General features: G+C 61.9%; 1 protein-coding gene across 2 annotated transcripts in view; it reads right to left on the bottom strand.

Moving 5' to 3' along the window:
• CACNA1B (calcium voltage-gated channel subunit alpha1 B) overlaps positions 1-12,818 on the bottom strand; it is a gene marked incomplete at both ends in the record, with an annotated part of 175,908 nt that overhangs the window by 88,667 nt on the left and 74,423 nt on the right. For both annotated transcript variants that reach the window (XM_080820781.1, XM_080820780.1), the window contains 3 exons: positions 4,884-4,993; positions 7,937-8,004; positions 10,200-10,317. In XM_080820781.1, the coding sequence (XP_080676907.1) occupies positions 4,884-4,993; positions 7,937-8,004; positions 10,200-10,317 (296 nt within the window). The remainder of the gene's footprint in view (positions 1-4,883; positions 4,994-7,936; positions 8,005-10,199; positions 10,318-12,818) is intronic.

Genomic DNA, 12,818 nt, shown 5'->3' with positions numbered 1-12,818 from the left:
GGAGCAAGACACGGGGCAGCCGGGCTCACACGGCCCCCCTAGGTCCCTGGGGCTCGGATCCCGCGGGGTCGCCCTGCCTCTTCGGGCCCTAACGACACCTGGAGCTGTCTGCACCCACCCACTGTTCGGAGAGGCCTGGCTGCCTCGGAGTCCGTGCGGCAGGCCTCCCCTCCTTGCTGGTGTCTGAGTCGACCTGCACCAGGTTGCTGTTCTGTCCCTGCTCTGTCTGGTTCACAAAGTAGTGTGGGCCACCCAGGTCTCTGCACCTCTCCACTGAGCTCACAACACCCGAACGTGAGAGCAAGGACCAGGCCACCATCTGAAACACAGTGACAGCATTCCAGACCAGGTCCTTATTGTAAGAGGCTCTTTGAGGAGTCACACGGGGAGCTGCTCCCACAGTGCCTCAACCCCAGCTTGCGGGCAGAGCCCTACTCGGCCACACCCGACCCAGGCCCTCCAGACACCTGCAAGGCCCAAACAGGAGCGTCCGTGGCACGACCCCGCTTCGGGTCTCTGGGCTGAGAGAGCCAGGTGTGCACAGCTGCCAGTACTGGGAGGCAGCCCTCACTGTTGACACATCAGTAGTGACATCCACACCTTCCTCCAGCCTGGGAATCAGTCATCCAGGACCCAGCGTTCTTACCCCGTGACACACCAGGGTCCCCACAGCCTATGAACAAGCCCTGTCAGGTCTAGGCCGGCCGAGCAGGGAGCAGGTGGCCCAGAGAGGGCCAACACTCCCACACTACTGGGCCCCAGAGAGGGCACCTTGCCGCCCCATCCAGGTGGGCAGACCACAGCCAACAGTTCCAGAGACGTCCCACCTGCAGCGCTTGGCCTCACCCTGGAGAGGAAGCCCCTGGAGGCAACCATCCCAGGACCTCCTCCCCCGGCAGACTGGTGCCTCCTCCAAGAGTGACACACTGGGGTTTCTGTGGCCGACCTCAGGCTCTGGCTGGTCTAACGTGAGAGCAGCTCTGCTGTCACTAGGACGGCTTCCCAAGTCAAAAAAGGATGGGGCAGGAGGGCCCCGTGAATGTCCTCAGTGAGTCCGACTGGACGCTCTCCCTTGTGGGAAACACAAGGGCCACAGCGCCCACGGCAGCCCAGCAGCAGCCACCTCAAGAGAAGCAGAAAAATGCCCAAGACACCAGAGAGACGCCACAGGGACAGACAGCAGACAAGAGGACCAGCGGGGAGAGGAAGGGCCGAGCGCAGTCTGATGCCGGGAGCGGGACTCGGGACGGTCGGGAAGCCCACCGTGCCCCGCCGGCTGCAGAAGGCTGTCCTGGAGCTGCCCCTGGGGCAAGGGGCTGGAGGTGGAAAAGCGGTTAGGGCTGGGGGAGGTGTCGCATGTAGCCGCCGTGAAGGCACGGAGGTGTCATAGCAGAGGAACTCACGGTGAGTTTACGCTGGAGACAGATGAGCTGTGAGACACGGCACCCCGAGTGTGCTTTACGAAACTGCACATGCAAGAAACAAGACAAAACAGAAGTGAGAAACCAGAGAGGGCTCTAAGGGGCACAGAACACGTTTAAGCCACATCAGGTCAGGGCACAGGCTGCGGTGGGCGTCTGGGCAGGAGGCCGGGGACACGTCCATCAGAACGGGCACCAGCTGAGACCTCGGGGTAAAAGAGAAGTTGAGAAAGAAAGAGCATCGGGCGGAACAGTGACACAAGAAGGAGCACAGCACCCCCCACGGCCAGAGGACAAGAAGCTGCAGTCGGGGGGCCATCCCCACAGCTTGGCACCCTCGGCCCCACGCACGGCATGGGGCTTGGAAGGAGCCAGCACCGAGCGTCCCTGAATCCAATGGCTCTTGCCTGCCACTGTGTGTCCCACTGCCACGGGGCTGCCGTGGGACAACCTGTGCATTGGCCTTGCCTCTGAGACAGAGCAAAGCCAGCTAACGCAGGACACCTTACCTTTGGGCTACCCCTGAGCCCTGCCACCTGCCTGGCCCGCTCTGCCCTTGCCCCCCTGAGTCCTGGGCCCCTCAGGCTCCAAACCGGGTGCTATAGCTCACCGTGACCCTCCCAGGGGCACACAGGCTACATCACCAACCCACTTCCTCACTGTGACTCCAGCCATTTTCCAGAGACTCTCTGGACGCCTTCCCAAAACCAAAGCAGAAACCAGAAATCTCTACGGTCCTTCCCCTTTGAGGTCGTTCCCCTAAGGGAAGACCCCACGGCTTCCCAGCTCCTCCTTCTCAAGGCCGAGTCTACACACTGAGGGGCTCAGAGCAACTCATCCTCCTACAGGTCCCAGGAGCAAAGGGGTGTGTGGGTGTGGGTGGGTGTGCAACTGAGTGTGAGGGCACGCACGGTGTGTGCATGTGAGCGTGCATGCGAGTGTGTGGATGCGTGTGAGGTGAGTGAGCATGTGTGGTACTGGGTGTGAACATACGTGACAGTGAGTGTTGGGCGTCCTGAGTGAACGCTGAGTGTGCGTCAGCATTCGGAGTGCAGGCGAGGAGGAGGGTGACCGAACACGGAGAAGCAGGAGACCACGTCAGCCTTGGCATCCATTCCCTGCCAGGAGCCTGAAGGGGCCATCACCTGAGGCCACAGCCCAACTCCAGAGGACAGGGACACCCTCGAACACTGAGGGCAGTAAGGGCCCCTCTGCTCCCAGGGCGCCACAGCCTCTAGACCAGTCCTCCCGCCTCACAGACCACACGGCTTGGCTACGGGGGGCCGAGTCAAGGTGAGTGTCACTCAGGGCCTCACTCACAGCCCAACCAGCAGCAGGAGACAAGCCCAGCCACCCAACATGATTCACTGGGAGAGGAGAAACAGCTGGGAGGGTGGGGGGCGACGGACAGACAGACACCGGGAGATCTGAGCCTCGGCTTCCACGCTCAGAGAGGAAAGCCAATACCACACACCCAGAGCTCAGACCTCGTCCCCGGGGCAGGATCTCCAGTGACCACATCAGATCGACCGCCATCCGATGGAAGCACACGGAGGACGTGCCACAGGGGACAAGGCCGGCACACACCCAGGCTGGTGTGGCAGGAGTGAGTGGACACCAAGCTCAGGCCCCACCGAGAGGGAGAACACCTGTGCCTCCCCGGGAGCTCCGCCCGAGAGAAAACCAGCACCGAGGCGGGGGTCAGGCCCACAGCTGGAACTGTGACATACCCTGGGCCTGGGTGTGCCCGTCTGCAGCCTTGTGGCTACAGAGCGGTGTCCCCGCAGGAGGACGAGGACCGAGGAAGAGCACCCAGACCTCTTTGTGGCCTGACAAGTTCTCCCTGGTTGTGCCCAAGGGCCCCAGCACCTGCTGCCCAGAGCTCTCAGCCCGATGGGAACAGACGCCCTGCCCTACACCCCTAAGGCACAGGCAGCTCTGGCAGGGACGGGGCCCATGGGACAGCACCTCCCTCTAGAAGCAGAGAAGGCAAATGCTGAAGAGAAACTCACAGGCCCAGGAACGGGTCAGACGCTCACCAGCTCCCTCTGCTAACGCAGACCGCCAGCGGCTACAGAGCTCAGGAGAAGGGCCGTCTGCCGGGTCACCACCAAGCAAGCCCAGGACCATGCCGTCCAAGTCACCGAATCAGCCCAACAACCCAGAGACAGCTGAGCCCTGAGCCCCCAGTAGCTGTCTGAGTCATGACTGCTGAGTCCTCCCTGGCTCTCTGCAGCCCCCCGGCATCCCTGCCCCAGAGTCAGGGGCCTCCTCTAGCTTCTTCTCCCCCAGAGGCCAGTGCTTCCTGCTCGGCTGAGGGGCACGTCCTCTGCAAAGGCCTTCCTAGCAAACAGGCCATCCCCCTGGGGACTGCTGGACAGGAGCCGGGCCACTACGACGCACACAAACACACGACACACGTGTACTCACACACAAGCAGACACGGGCCCTCTCTCACACCTGCACACCCGCTCTCCCCGCACACTCGTCCACCTGCCAGCACACACTCGGCAGCCCGGACGCGCGTGTCACTGCGGCTGTTTCCGGGGCTGTTCCTGGGGAACAGGGAGAGGGAGGGAGGCCCGCTGGGTCGGAAATCGGAGGTCCGTAGCGGGTGAGCCGTGGCACCGAGGACAAGTCCCCAGCTCCGAGTGCACTCAGCCTGGCCTGGAGAGCGAGCTCCCAGTGAAAGGAGGGCTCCTTCCTCTGTGCTCTCTCATGGCCACCCTGATACTAGCCCAGACATCCTCCCTCGGTCCCAGTCCTCCCTGCCCACCACAGGGGACCTCCCCCAGCAGCCTTTGGCCCTGGGCTGAGCCCTCTGTCCCAACTCTGAGGCCCCAGTACTTCCCACTGTGGTGTGCAATGTGCCTGGAGGCCCAGGGGAACCTCAGCGTGACCAGTCTCCCCGGGGAAGCCTCGGCCCTGCCTTCACCTTTGGTCATCCTCGAGGCTCCCCTTGGCCTCTGGCCCCGTACTGAACCCTTGGAGACGTTTTGGGGAAGTGCATTAAGTCTCCTGGGCTGCCGACGTGTGGCGCGAATCTTCTGGCTCAAAAACACATCCCTAAACAGCGGGGTCTGGACAGATACACTGACCCGACCTCCGACTCACACCCCGTGTCCAGCCAGAGGCCTGGAGCCACCCAAGCCCGCTGAGGACCCAGTCAGAGCCGGTCCGACCCCCGGAGGGAGGGCCACACGCTGCCCCGCCTCGCTCCGCCTGGAACGGGGAGAAGCCACAGGGCTCTTCCCGGCGAACGCTGCTGCTCGCGGGCTGCTGCAGGAGGGGAGCCGGGAGGGGAGCCATTCCCTCGCATCACGGCTCCCGGGGGCTGCGTCCTAAGAAGCTCCAGCCGGTAGAAGGGATTCCAAGGGAGCCCCCAGGAGGAGCGTCCTGCGGAGGACCCAGCCCAAGACTGCAGCGACCCCCACCACCCGCCATCCCCCCCCGGAGCCTTACGCAGCGGCGATGGAGATGTTGGCGGCAGACATGGGACTGACTTCGGCCACTTCTTTGGCCTTCTGGAGGGCGAGTTTCTGATTGGCTGCTTCTTCCATCTCCTCCTCGTCCTGCTCGAACAGACAGAAGCGTGATGCGTCTACGCTCACCACGCCAGCTCCCCCAACCCCCGCCGTGGCCTCCAAGTCCCTCCCGCCCTCTGCACCTGGGGGCCGGGCAGCGGCTCCAGCCCTGAGCGCCAATTCCACACAAGCTCTCTGGCAGCCATCAGGGACCCCCTTCTATGCCTCCCCTTCTCTGCCTGCTCCTCAAGGCAACAGTCCCCAAGAGTCTTGCCTCAAGACCTCTTGCTATGGGCCATCTCCCAGGGTGCCACAGCTGGTGGCGTCCACCCCACTTGTGAGCTCCAGCCACAGGGACCCAGCTGCCGCCTGCATGTCTATCCCACAGCATTTCCCACTCGGCGCCGTCAGAACGCGAACCCGTCCTCCTTTCCCCCACCCACTGCCCGTCCGCCTGAGGAGAACCTGTCCCACCTGAACAAAGCCTCTGCCCGAAGCTGTGAGCCAAGGCAAGGGGCAGAGCTCTGCACCCTGAGCCTGGATCCCGGCCCCACACCACTCACAGGAATCATCAGCAGGACTGGGTCTCGCAGGACCACCTCCTAGCCTTGGAGCTCTTCTTCCTCGGACCCATCAGGGCACATGTGTCTACCTGTCTCCAGCTGTGGCTGTGGCAAGCCCCTCCCTGGGTCCGCCTGGACAGCCACTCACAGTGCCCGTGTTCCCTCCACCACCAAGCTCCCGGGGAGGACCCGCAACTCTTCAACACACGCGCAGATACCTTGCCTCTGCCTCCCATGAGAAGGGCAGTGGACATCTGGGCAGACCCTCTGGTCTGACCCCAGGTCCCCAGGAAGAACCAACACGCTCTGCTCCTGGGAGCTGGATGAAAGCTCGGGGCTGCGCCCGTGAGCCCATGGAGGGAAACTAAGGCCTCCGTGTCACTCAGCTAGACTGCAGAGACCCCTGTATTCCCCCAAATCCCCCAGTCCCGAGCCCACCTGGCTTCCATGGAAAGTGACATTCCCACTGTGGCCCAAAATGTCCATAACTTTTCTCCGAGAGGTCCCCAAATGGCCAGAACTAAGACCGTTAGCTGCCTGCAGACTTCCCAGCAAGACGTCCTCAAGCTCAGGCTCCACAGAGCAGGCAAACTCTATCTACGACTCCATCCACCACGGAACCCCCGTCAAGGCCCTTCCTCAAGCTGTAGACGCCATCCTGGTCCCCAGCCCTCCAGCCCAAAGGGCGAGCTTCTACAGTTTACTTCCACTTTGAAAAGAACGTGATGCTGTCATACATTGTGGGAACACGCAGGAAGGACCCGGAAACCCTCCAGCCAGACGCAGCTAGGTCTCTACCTGCCCCAGCTGCCAAGTTAGGGGAATTCCCGAATTGGGGCAGGTGGCCCCAAGGGGCCATGGCACAGGCTGTCTGTGCATGGAGACAGGGCCCCGAGGACATGGCCTCCCGGTGTGTCCTCACCGCAGCCCAGCCGGAAGAGCCAGTGAGAACTTCAGACTCAAGCTCACCCCTGCCCCAAGACAGCCCGTGCTCAGACCACCAGGGCTCCTGGGCCCCGGAAATCCGGACCCCAAGATGTGCTCTGTGGATGCAGGTCCCCCGGCCCTGCCCCAGCAGCCCGGCCAGGAGTCTCAGACTGTCACTCTCAAGCAACTGCTGGATGGCCGAGCCCGTCTCGCCCAGGCTGACATGGAAACGAGCAGGCCGGCGGGACTTGCGCGTCCTCCGAAGGCGGCAGCCAGAGCAGGGAGGCATCTCTACCCACAGGCACGAGCACAGCCTCAGCCTGGGGTGGGAGAAGAGGCGGTCTGAGCAGAAGCAAAGGAAGGCACGTGACGAGGCCCTCCTCCTTCCCCCAGGGAGGGGGCGGCGGGGGCCCTGCGGGGCTCGTAGAGTCGGGAGACCTGGGCCCAAGCGGCCCCTCTGCTGACAGCAGACTCGTCCCACACCTGCCCTCCTCGCGGAAGGCCTGCGTCTGGCTGGGCCCCAGGACAGCAATGGCGTTGCAAGCTATGCTGGACCGCAGCAGACACACGCAGGGGTGTGCACACGGGCAAGCTCCAGCACACGGGCACGCGCAGAGAGGGACGCACACAGGGCACGCACTCCGCCGAGAACGCAAGCACGCGGGTCCTCTGCTGCAGGGGGCCTGACAGGCGGCTGGAGCCTCCGCACCGGGAGCTGGGGCTCGTTCAAAGCACAGGCCGGAGGCTGAACCGCGGGAGAGCCGGCCGCCCCATCCACGGCTGTGTCCTCGGGAAGGAAACCACAGGGGAGGACGTGTACAATCACGCCACCCGCCAGGCTCCAGGATGAGAGACGAGTGTTAGAGGCCGCCCACTGGGCCCCCGCCGGGACAAGAGGCTGTCCTGCTGAGCCACAGACCCGCCGACAAGGAGGCGGCGGCTGATCCTGCTGGAGCCAGCCAGGCCCGGCCTCCAAGGACAGCACTGCCCGGTGACCGCCCCAGCTCAACCATGCACACTCAGGACTGACCACCGGGGCCCCCTCGCCGCCCAGGGACAAGCACAGGGACCCCACACCTCCCTTCGGGGTCTCCACTGCACGCGTGCCTCTGGCTGAGGAGAACCTGCCACTTCATTCAGCCACGTCTCCTGATACACATCATGGTCCTTCCCCCCAGGCCAGTAGTATGCCGCCACTCCTCAAGGCTCTCTCCGGGCGGCACCTCTTGTTCCGGCCACTCTTTCCAGGCTGTGGCTTCTCCACGAGCTGTCCCTCCTGCCCAGGTGTCTCTCACGCTTCCTCCACACCATCACCACACCCGAGCAGCAGCCTAACTCCCACCTGCCTGAGACCTTGAGAGACTCGCCCAGACAGTGGTCACATGAGTCCTTAACCCTGGACTGGCCCTCTGCAGGGCCCTCTAGACCCACGCAGTGGGACACGGGTGGCTGCCCCACCCCCGTCCCTCCTGAGCTGTAGGCCCTGTCCCTTCGCACGTACCTTGGTCAGTTCCTGAGCGTTGGCGAGGTTGTCCACGGCAATGGCCAGGAAGACATTCAGCAGAGTGTCTGGTTGGCTCCAGCTAAGGAAGGGAACCTTCTGCCCCAGCCCCCAGCCTCCCACAGTCACAGCCCAGCTTCCCCCGCGCAGAACTGGGCCCCTCTCCCCAGGTCCTGACGAGACTTCAGCCTCCTTCCCTTAGTGGCCACATGCCCCTCCAGTGCCTTTGCTCCGCTGGCCCGTCACCCACAGACGCAGCCAAGCCCAGCGGACTGGGCCGCCGCCTCTTCCCACAAGCTCCTGTCCTGTGTGCCTCGGGGCAGCGTGTCCCCAGGACCAGCCCGTCCCTGCACTGTGTTCCAGCAGACCCGGACCCTCCCCCGTCACCTCGTCCCTCAGCACTGCCAACATCTGGAGCGGGGCGACCCTTTGCGTGGGACGTTGGGCACCATCTGCAACCCCCTGCCCAGCACCAGGGTGCAGCAGCCCCTCCCCAGGGCAACCACACCGTCTCAGACCCGGCCGGTGTCCTCTGGGGGGACGGTCACCCCAGTCAGAGCCCCGGCACAGAGCTCTTTCCCCACAGGCCTGGGGACGCACCACCCCCAACCCAACCCAGGTGCAGCTGTTTCCGCCAGGGCCAACCTTGAGGAGCAGCCGGTTTGTAGAAGGCCAGCAGCGATGACTGTGGCTGGTCAGGACCCAGTCTGGCAGGGAGATGCCTCCGAGACTCAAGGGGACCCATGGACCCGGGCACTGCCTCATAGGCAAGGCTGCTCAGGGCTCCAGCAGATTAGAGGACGGGACACGAGGCTGGGATCCACTTCCCCGCACTAACCTAGCCACGAGCACCTCAGAGGCCTTCCCACACCTGGAGAGCAGGTCTAAGGCCAGGACCTAGAGCTCAGGGCCCAGCCGGAGAGATGCACAGAGGCAGAGGCAATGACGCCCGCTGGCCAGCACGAGGCCTGACCGCAGACACCCCCGGCCTGACCGTGCAGGGTCAGGGTGAGCTGTGATGAGCTCCAGGCCACTGCTCGGTCTCGGGGGTGGGGGGGCGGCACCTCCTTCTGGACAGCACTCATTCCCCACCCCTACCGCCACCATTTGAGTCAACACTGCAGGCTCCTTCCCTCTCCAGCAACCCTGGCGGCCACTCCTGGGTTTCCTGTCAGCCACCCCAGGTCCCACCCACGTGCAAACAGTGAAACAAACACTCCCCCCAGCCACCCCCCCCCACTCCTCCTTGCTGGGTTTCCCCACAAAGGCAGGGCTCCCTGCCGTGGAGTCCAGAGCTGACAGATGGTGTGAATGGAGGCCTGCAGGGTCACGGGTCCCAGGCCAGCGGAGAGCCAGCCGGGCAGGGGCAAGGAGAGACAAACAGGGTCAAGTGTCCACGTGTGCATGTGGGAAAATAGGGCAGAGCCGTAGGGCGGTCTGGGAGAAGATGACGCACACCTGTTTGGGCCAGCTCCCCCCCTTCTCTGGGCCCCACGGGGTATTAGGGCAGCGGTCTCTGAGTGGGGCCCCCCGGCCTCGGCCTTGGCACCAGCGCTCTCTGGGGAGCCCGCGGCGTCATCCTCGTGGGCTGGAACCTGAAAGTCAACCACTCGGGGGCTCTGATGTACAGACGACTCTAGGGACCCAAGTGTCCCTGCTCAGCCCGGATTTCCCTCCCGGGCAGTGGGCCCACATTCACACCCCCTCTCCTGGCTCACTACACTCCCCCTACGTCCTGACCCTGAAGCCTCCTCTTCCCCGGCGGCCGGACTGAGGGCAGAGCTGCCGCGGAGCTCCTGGGCTTTCTGGCCCCACACACACCCTCCCAGCCCGAGGTCCTGAAACATGAGCCCAGCAGGCTCCCAGCACGGGAAACCTCCCTGCGTATTTCTCTGCGGGTAGGATATGTTCAGCAGGGAGCAGTTTTTTAAAAGCCCAGTGCCAAAATTTAACTACTGAATTAAAGTGGGCCAACAAAACAAGACCAGACCCACGGCCGTCAGGGTTCAAAGCCCGTGTCTCCCCACAGCGTCCCTCCTGCGCCTGCCCCTGACCCTCCCGGCCCCTCTGCAGACCGATGTGTGGCGCGAGCTTCCCTCAGGCTCCGGATCCCCCCGGCTCAGGCAGCCTGGAGAACACTCCCCGTGTAGACTTAAGCCAGTTGCCCTGTGGGAGGAGCCGCACCGTTCCCACGGGGGTGGGGGGGGGGGGAGGCCCAGACCGAGCACTGGCCAAGCTGCACCCCAGCCCCAGAGAAGGATACAATTTCCAAACAGCGTCAGGACAATGAAGTAAAAGGAGGAGAACATGCCTCTGCTGACGCCGCCCTGCGACTCGATCCCGTGGTACATCACGGCGTTCCAGTCCTCTCCCGTCAGGATCTGTGGGGAACGGCACCGCAGGGCACGCCTGCCTGACCACCTGCGCCCACGGGCACACGCAGGTGCACGCTCAGGGGCGAGACACGGCTGTGTCCATAGAGCCCAGGGGCACACGTGCGCACACACACACGGGCTGCTAGAGGACAGTGCTTCTGGAGGGCAAAGTGGCCCACAGTCCTCCAGAGAAACTTTCAGAAAGACACAGGCCCCGAGAGATGCATACACTCCAGCTTTTCGGCCAAAAACAGAAGGGAGCACCAAGCCGCAGGGAAGGTGGCAAAGACGAGGAGGAGAACCGTAGCCGTGAGCTGGGGAAAGGGGGCCGGGCTGGGGAGGCCGGACTCCCACCCCCAGAGCCGCCTGGGCCATGATGTTGTCTGGGAGACGGGGGGTCCAGCAAAGAGGGTGGCTGGACGCAGTCCCTGCCCCTTGGGAAACACGTCTCGCCTTGCTGCCGTACATGTGGGAAAGTGTAAGAGGAGAACATAAGAGACGTTCACGTGTCCACCCACCAAAACGGACACTGCTCACATCTGTCCCGTGGGCATCAGGGCCCACTGGCCGTGGTCACTCCCGACAGACGACCCGATCACAAACCTGGTGAGGGGCCACGTCAGAAGAATTCCACTTACACGGCACACGCGTCTATGAACCACACTCCCCACGGGTGTTCCAACACTCCCGGGAAGGCGTCAGACGACACACGCCACTCATCGGCTTGCCGTCCTCACCCAGGGTCATATCTTTGAAGTCCATGCACACGAGGCACGCAGACCCCCTGACTCCCGACCCCCAGCGCACAGTGTCCCTCAGGCCCTCCACCCACACGCCCGCTGCCTTCCTTCTCCCCGGGGTTGTGCTGCCAAGTCTCACCGCACGCACGGAAGGTCTGCCCACACTGGGGACGGCCAGGAGGCAGGCCACGTGCACCTCTGCCCGGATGAGAGGCGTCCTAAGCGACGGTGCGGGGACACTGCTGCTGGCTGAGGAGCGAGAGGGCCAGCTGCTCGGGGGCCGTCCTCCGGGGCCTCCCCAGACGCCTGGTCTTCCTCGCCCTGACCACGAGACCCGCGAGTGTCCTGGTTCGCTCCCGCCCTCTGACTGCAGAAACTACTCACTGGAGAGCTCCCGGCTTCTGCTTCATGACCAAGTGGCACGCATCTAAGAAAGTCCTCTCCGTTGGAAGGCAATAAAAATACTCTTCTGTGTTTTCTTCAAACCATTGTAAAGTTCGGTTTCTCACAGTTAGGTTTTTAATCCAACTAGAGCCTGTGCTTCCTGTTCTGTGTACGTGTGGGGACGAAGACAGATGTTCTGCCCCAGCGGAAAGCCGGCTTTTACAGGGGCCCCCCCTCCTGCCGTGGCCAGCCTCCCACCGAGCCTGGCCATGTTTCCGGCTTCTCTCATCTGCTCTCCTGGTGTTTCGTCCTCGTATCCCAACCCTCCCGCGTAGCTTCGTGAAAACTCTCACCCGTGGCAAGGCAAACCCTGAATTGTCTTGGCGACTCTTGGATGCTGAGCCTTCCGCGTTATCAATATGCTGAATTCCAAGAGATTAAATGAGGAGAACAGATGCCTCTGCCACTTTCAGGCCTCCCTCCCCATCATAAATATGCCCCCTGTGTACCCAGATCTGTAGGCCCTTTGATAACAAGTCATAATTTCCCCCGTAAAAGGCTTACATACTGTTTCTAGATTCCTGGGTGTCTTACAGCTTTTGTTGCCTCTAGAATGAAATATTTCATTTTAATTGAATTTTCCAATCGAATGGTTAAGTCACAGGAAAGCTATATTTTTGTATGTTGGTCTCGTGTTCAGCAGCACAAGTGAATTTTATGTCCTTGGTAGGACATCTAAGGTAGGACATCACCTCACACCTGTGCCAGGCCCAGGGCAGGAAAAGGGCTCTACCGACCCCTTGTCTTTAACGGTTAGGGTGCTATTCAGGTTTTTAATTTCTTCTTGATCTAATTTATGTGTTTGAGGTTTTCCTATAAAAGTGCATGTTTCCCCTTAGTTTTCAAATCTCTGGCCATAATATTTTTGGGGATTTAAAATAATCTCTCCCTTCCCTGCAGGCGTGCCTCCCCCGCAGTCTCTAGTTTTCATCCGTGCGTTCTCTCTTGGCCGGTCTTGCCGAGATGCTGTCTACTGTGTCAGTCTCCCTGACAGCAAGCTTTTTACGATTTGGCCGTCTTGGTGTTTTAGTTTTGTGTTATTAACCATTTTTTCCTGCTTTCAATTTTTCTTTTGTTTACCTGTTCGCTTTTCTAGGTTTTTAAGACAAGTACATCACTAGTTTATTTCCAGTCTTCCTTTTATTTTGATGATTGCATTTCAGCCTGTAGGTTTTCCTCTAAGTATTGCTTCTGTCTCATTCCGTAAGTTTGGATGTCATAATTCACATCTAAGCACTTTGTGAGTCTGTTGTGGGGTCCCGTTTAGCTCGGTCCTTCAGCTCTCAAATCTGGAGAAGGTTTCGAACACCGTCTTACACATGG

The sequence above is a fragment of the Martes martes genome (assembly GCF_963455335.1).
Source record: "Martes martes genome assembly, chromosome: 12".
Lineage (NCBI taxonomy): Eukaryota > Metazoa > Chordata > Mammalia > Carnivora > Mustelidae > Martes > Martes martes.
The sequence above is the reverse complement of the archived record's forward strand: the minus strand, read 5'-3'. Positions and strand labels throughout refer to the sequence as shown.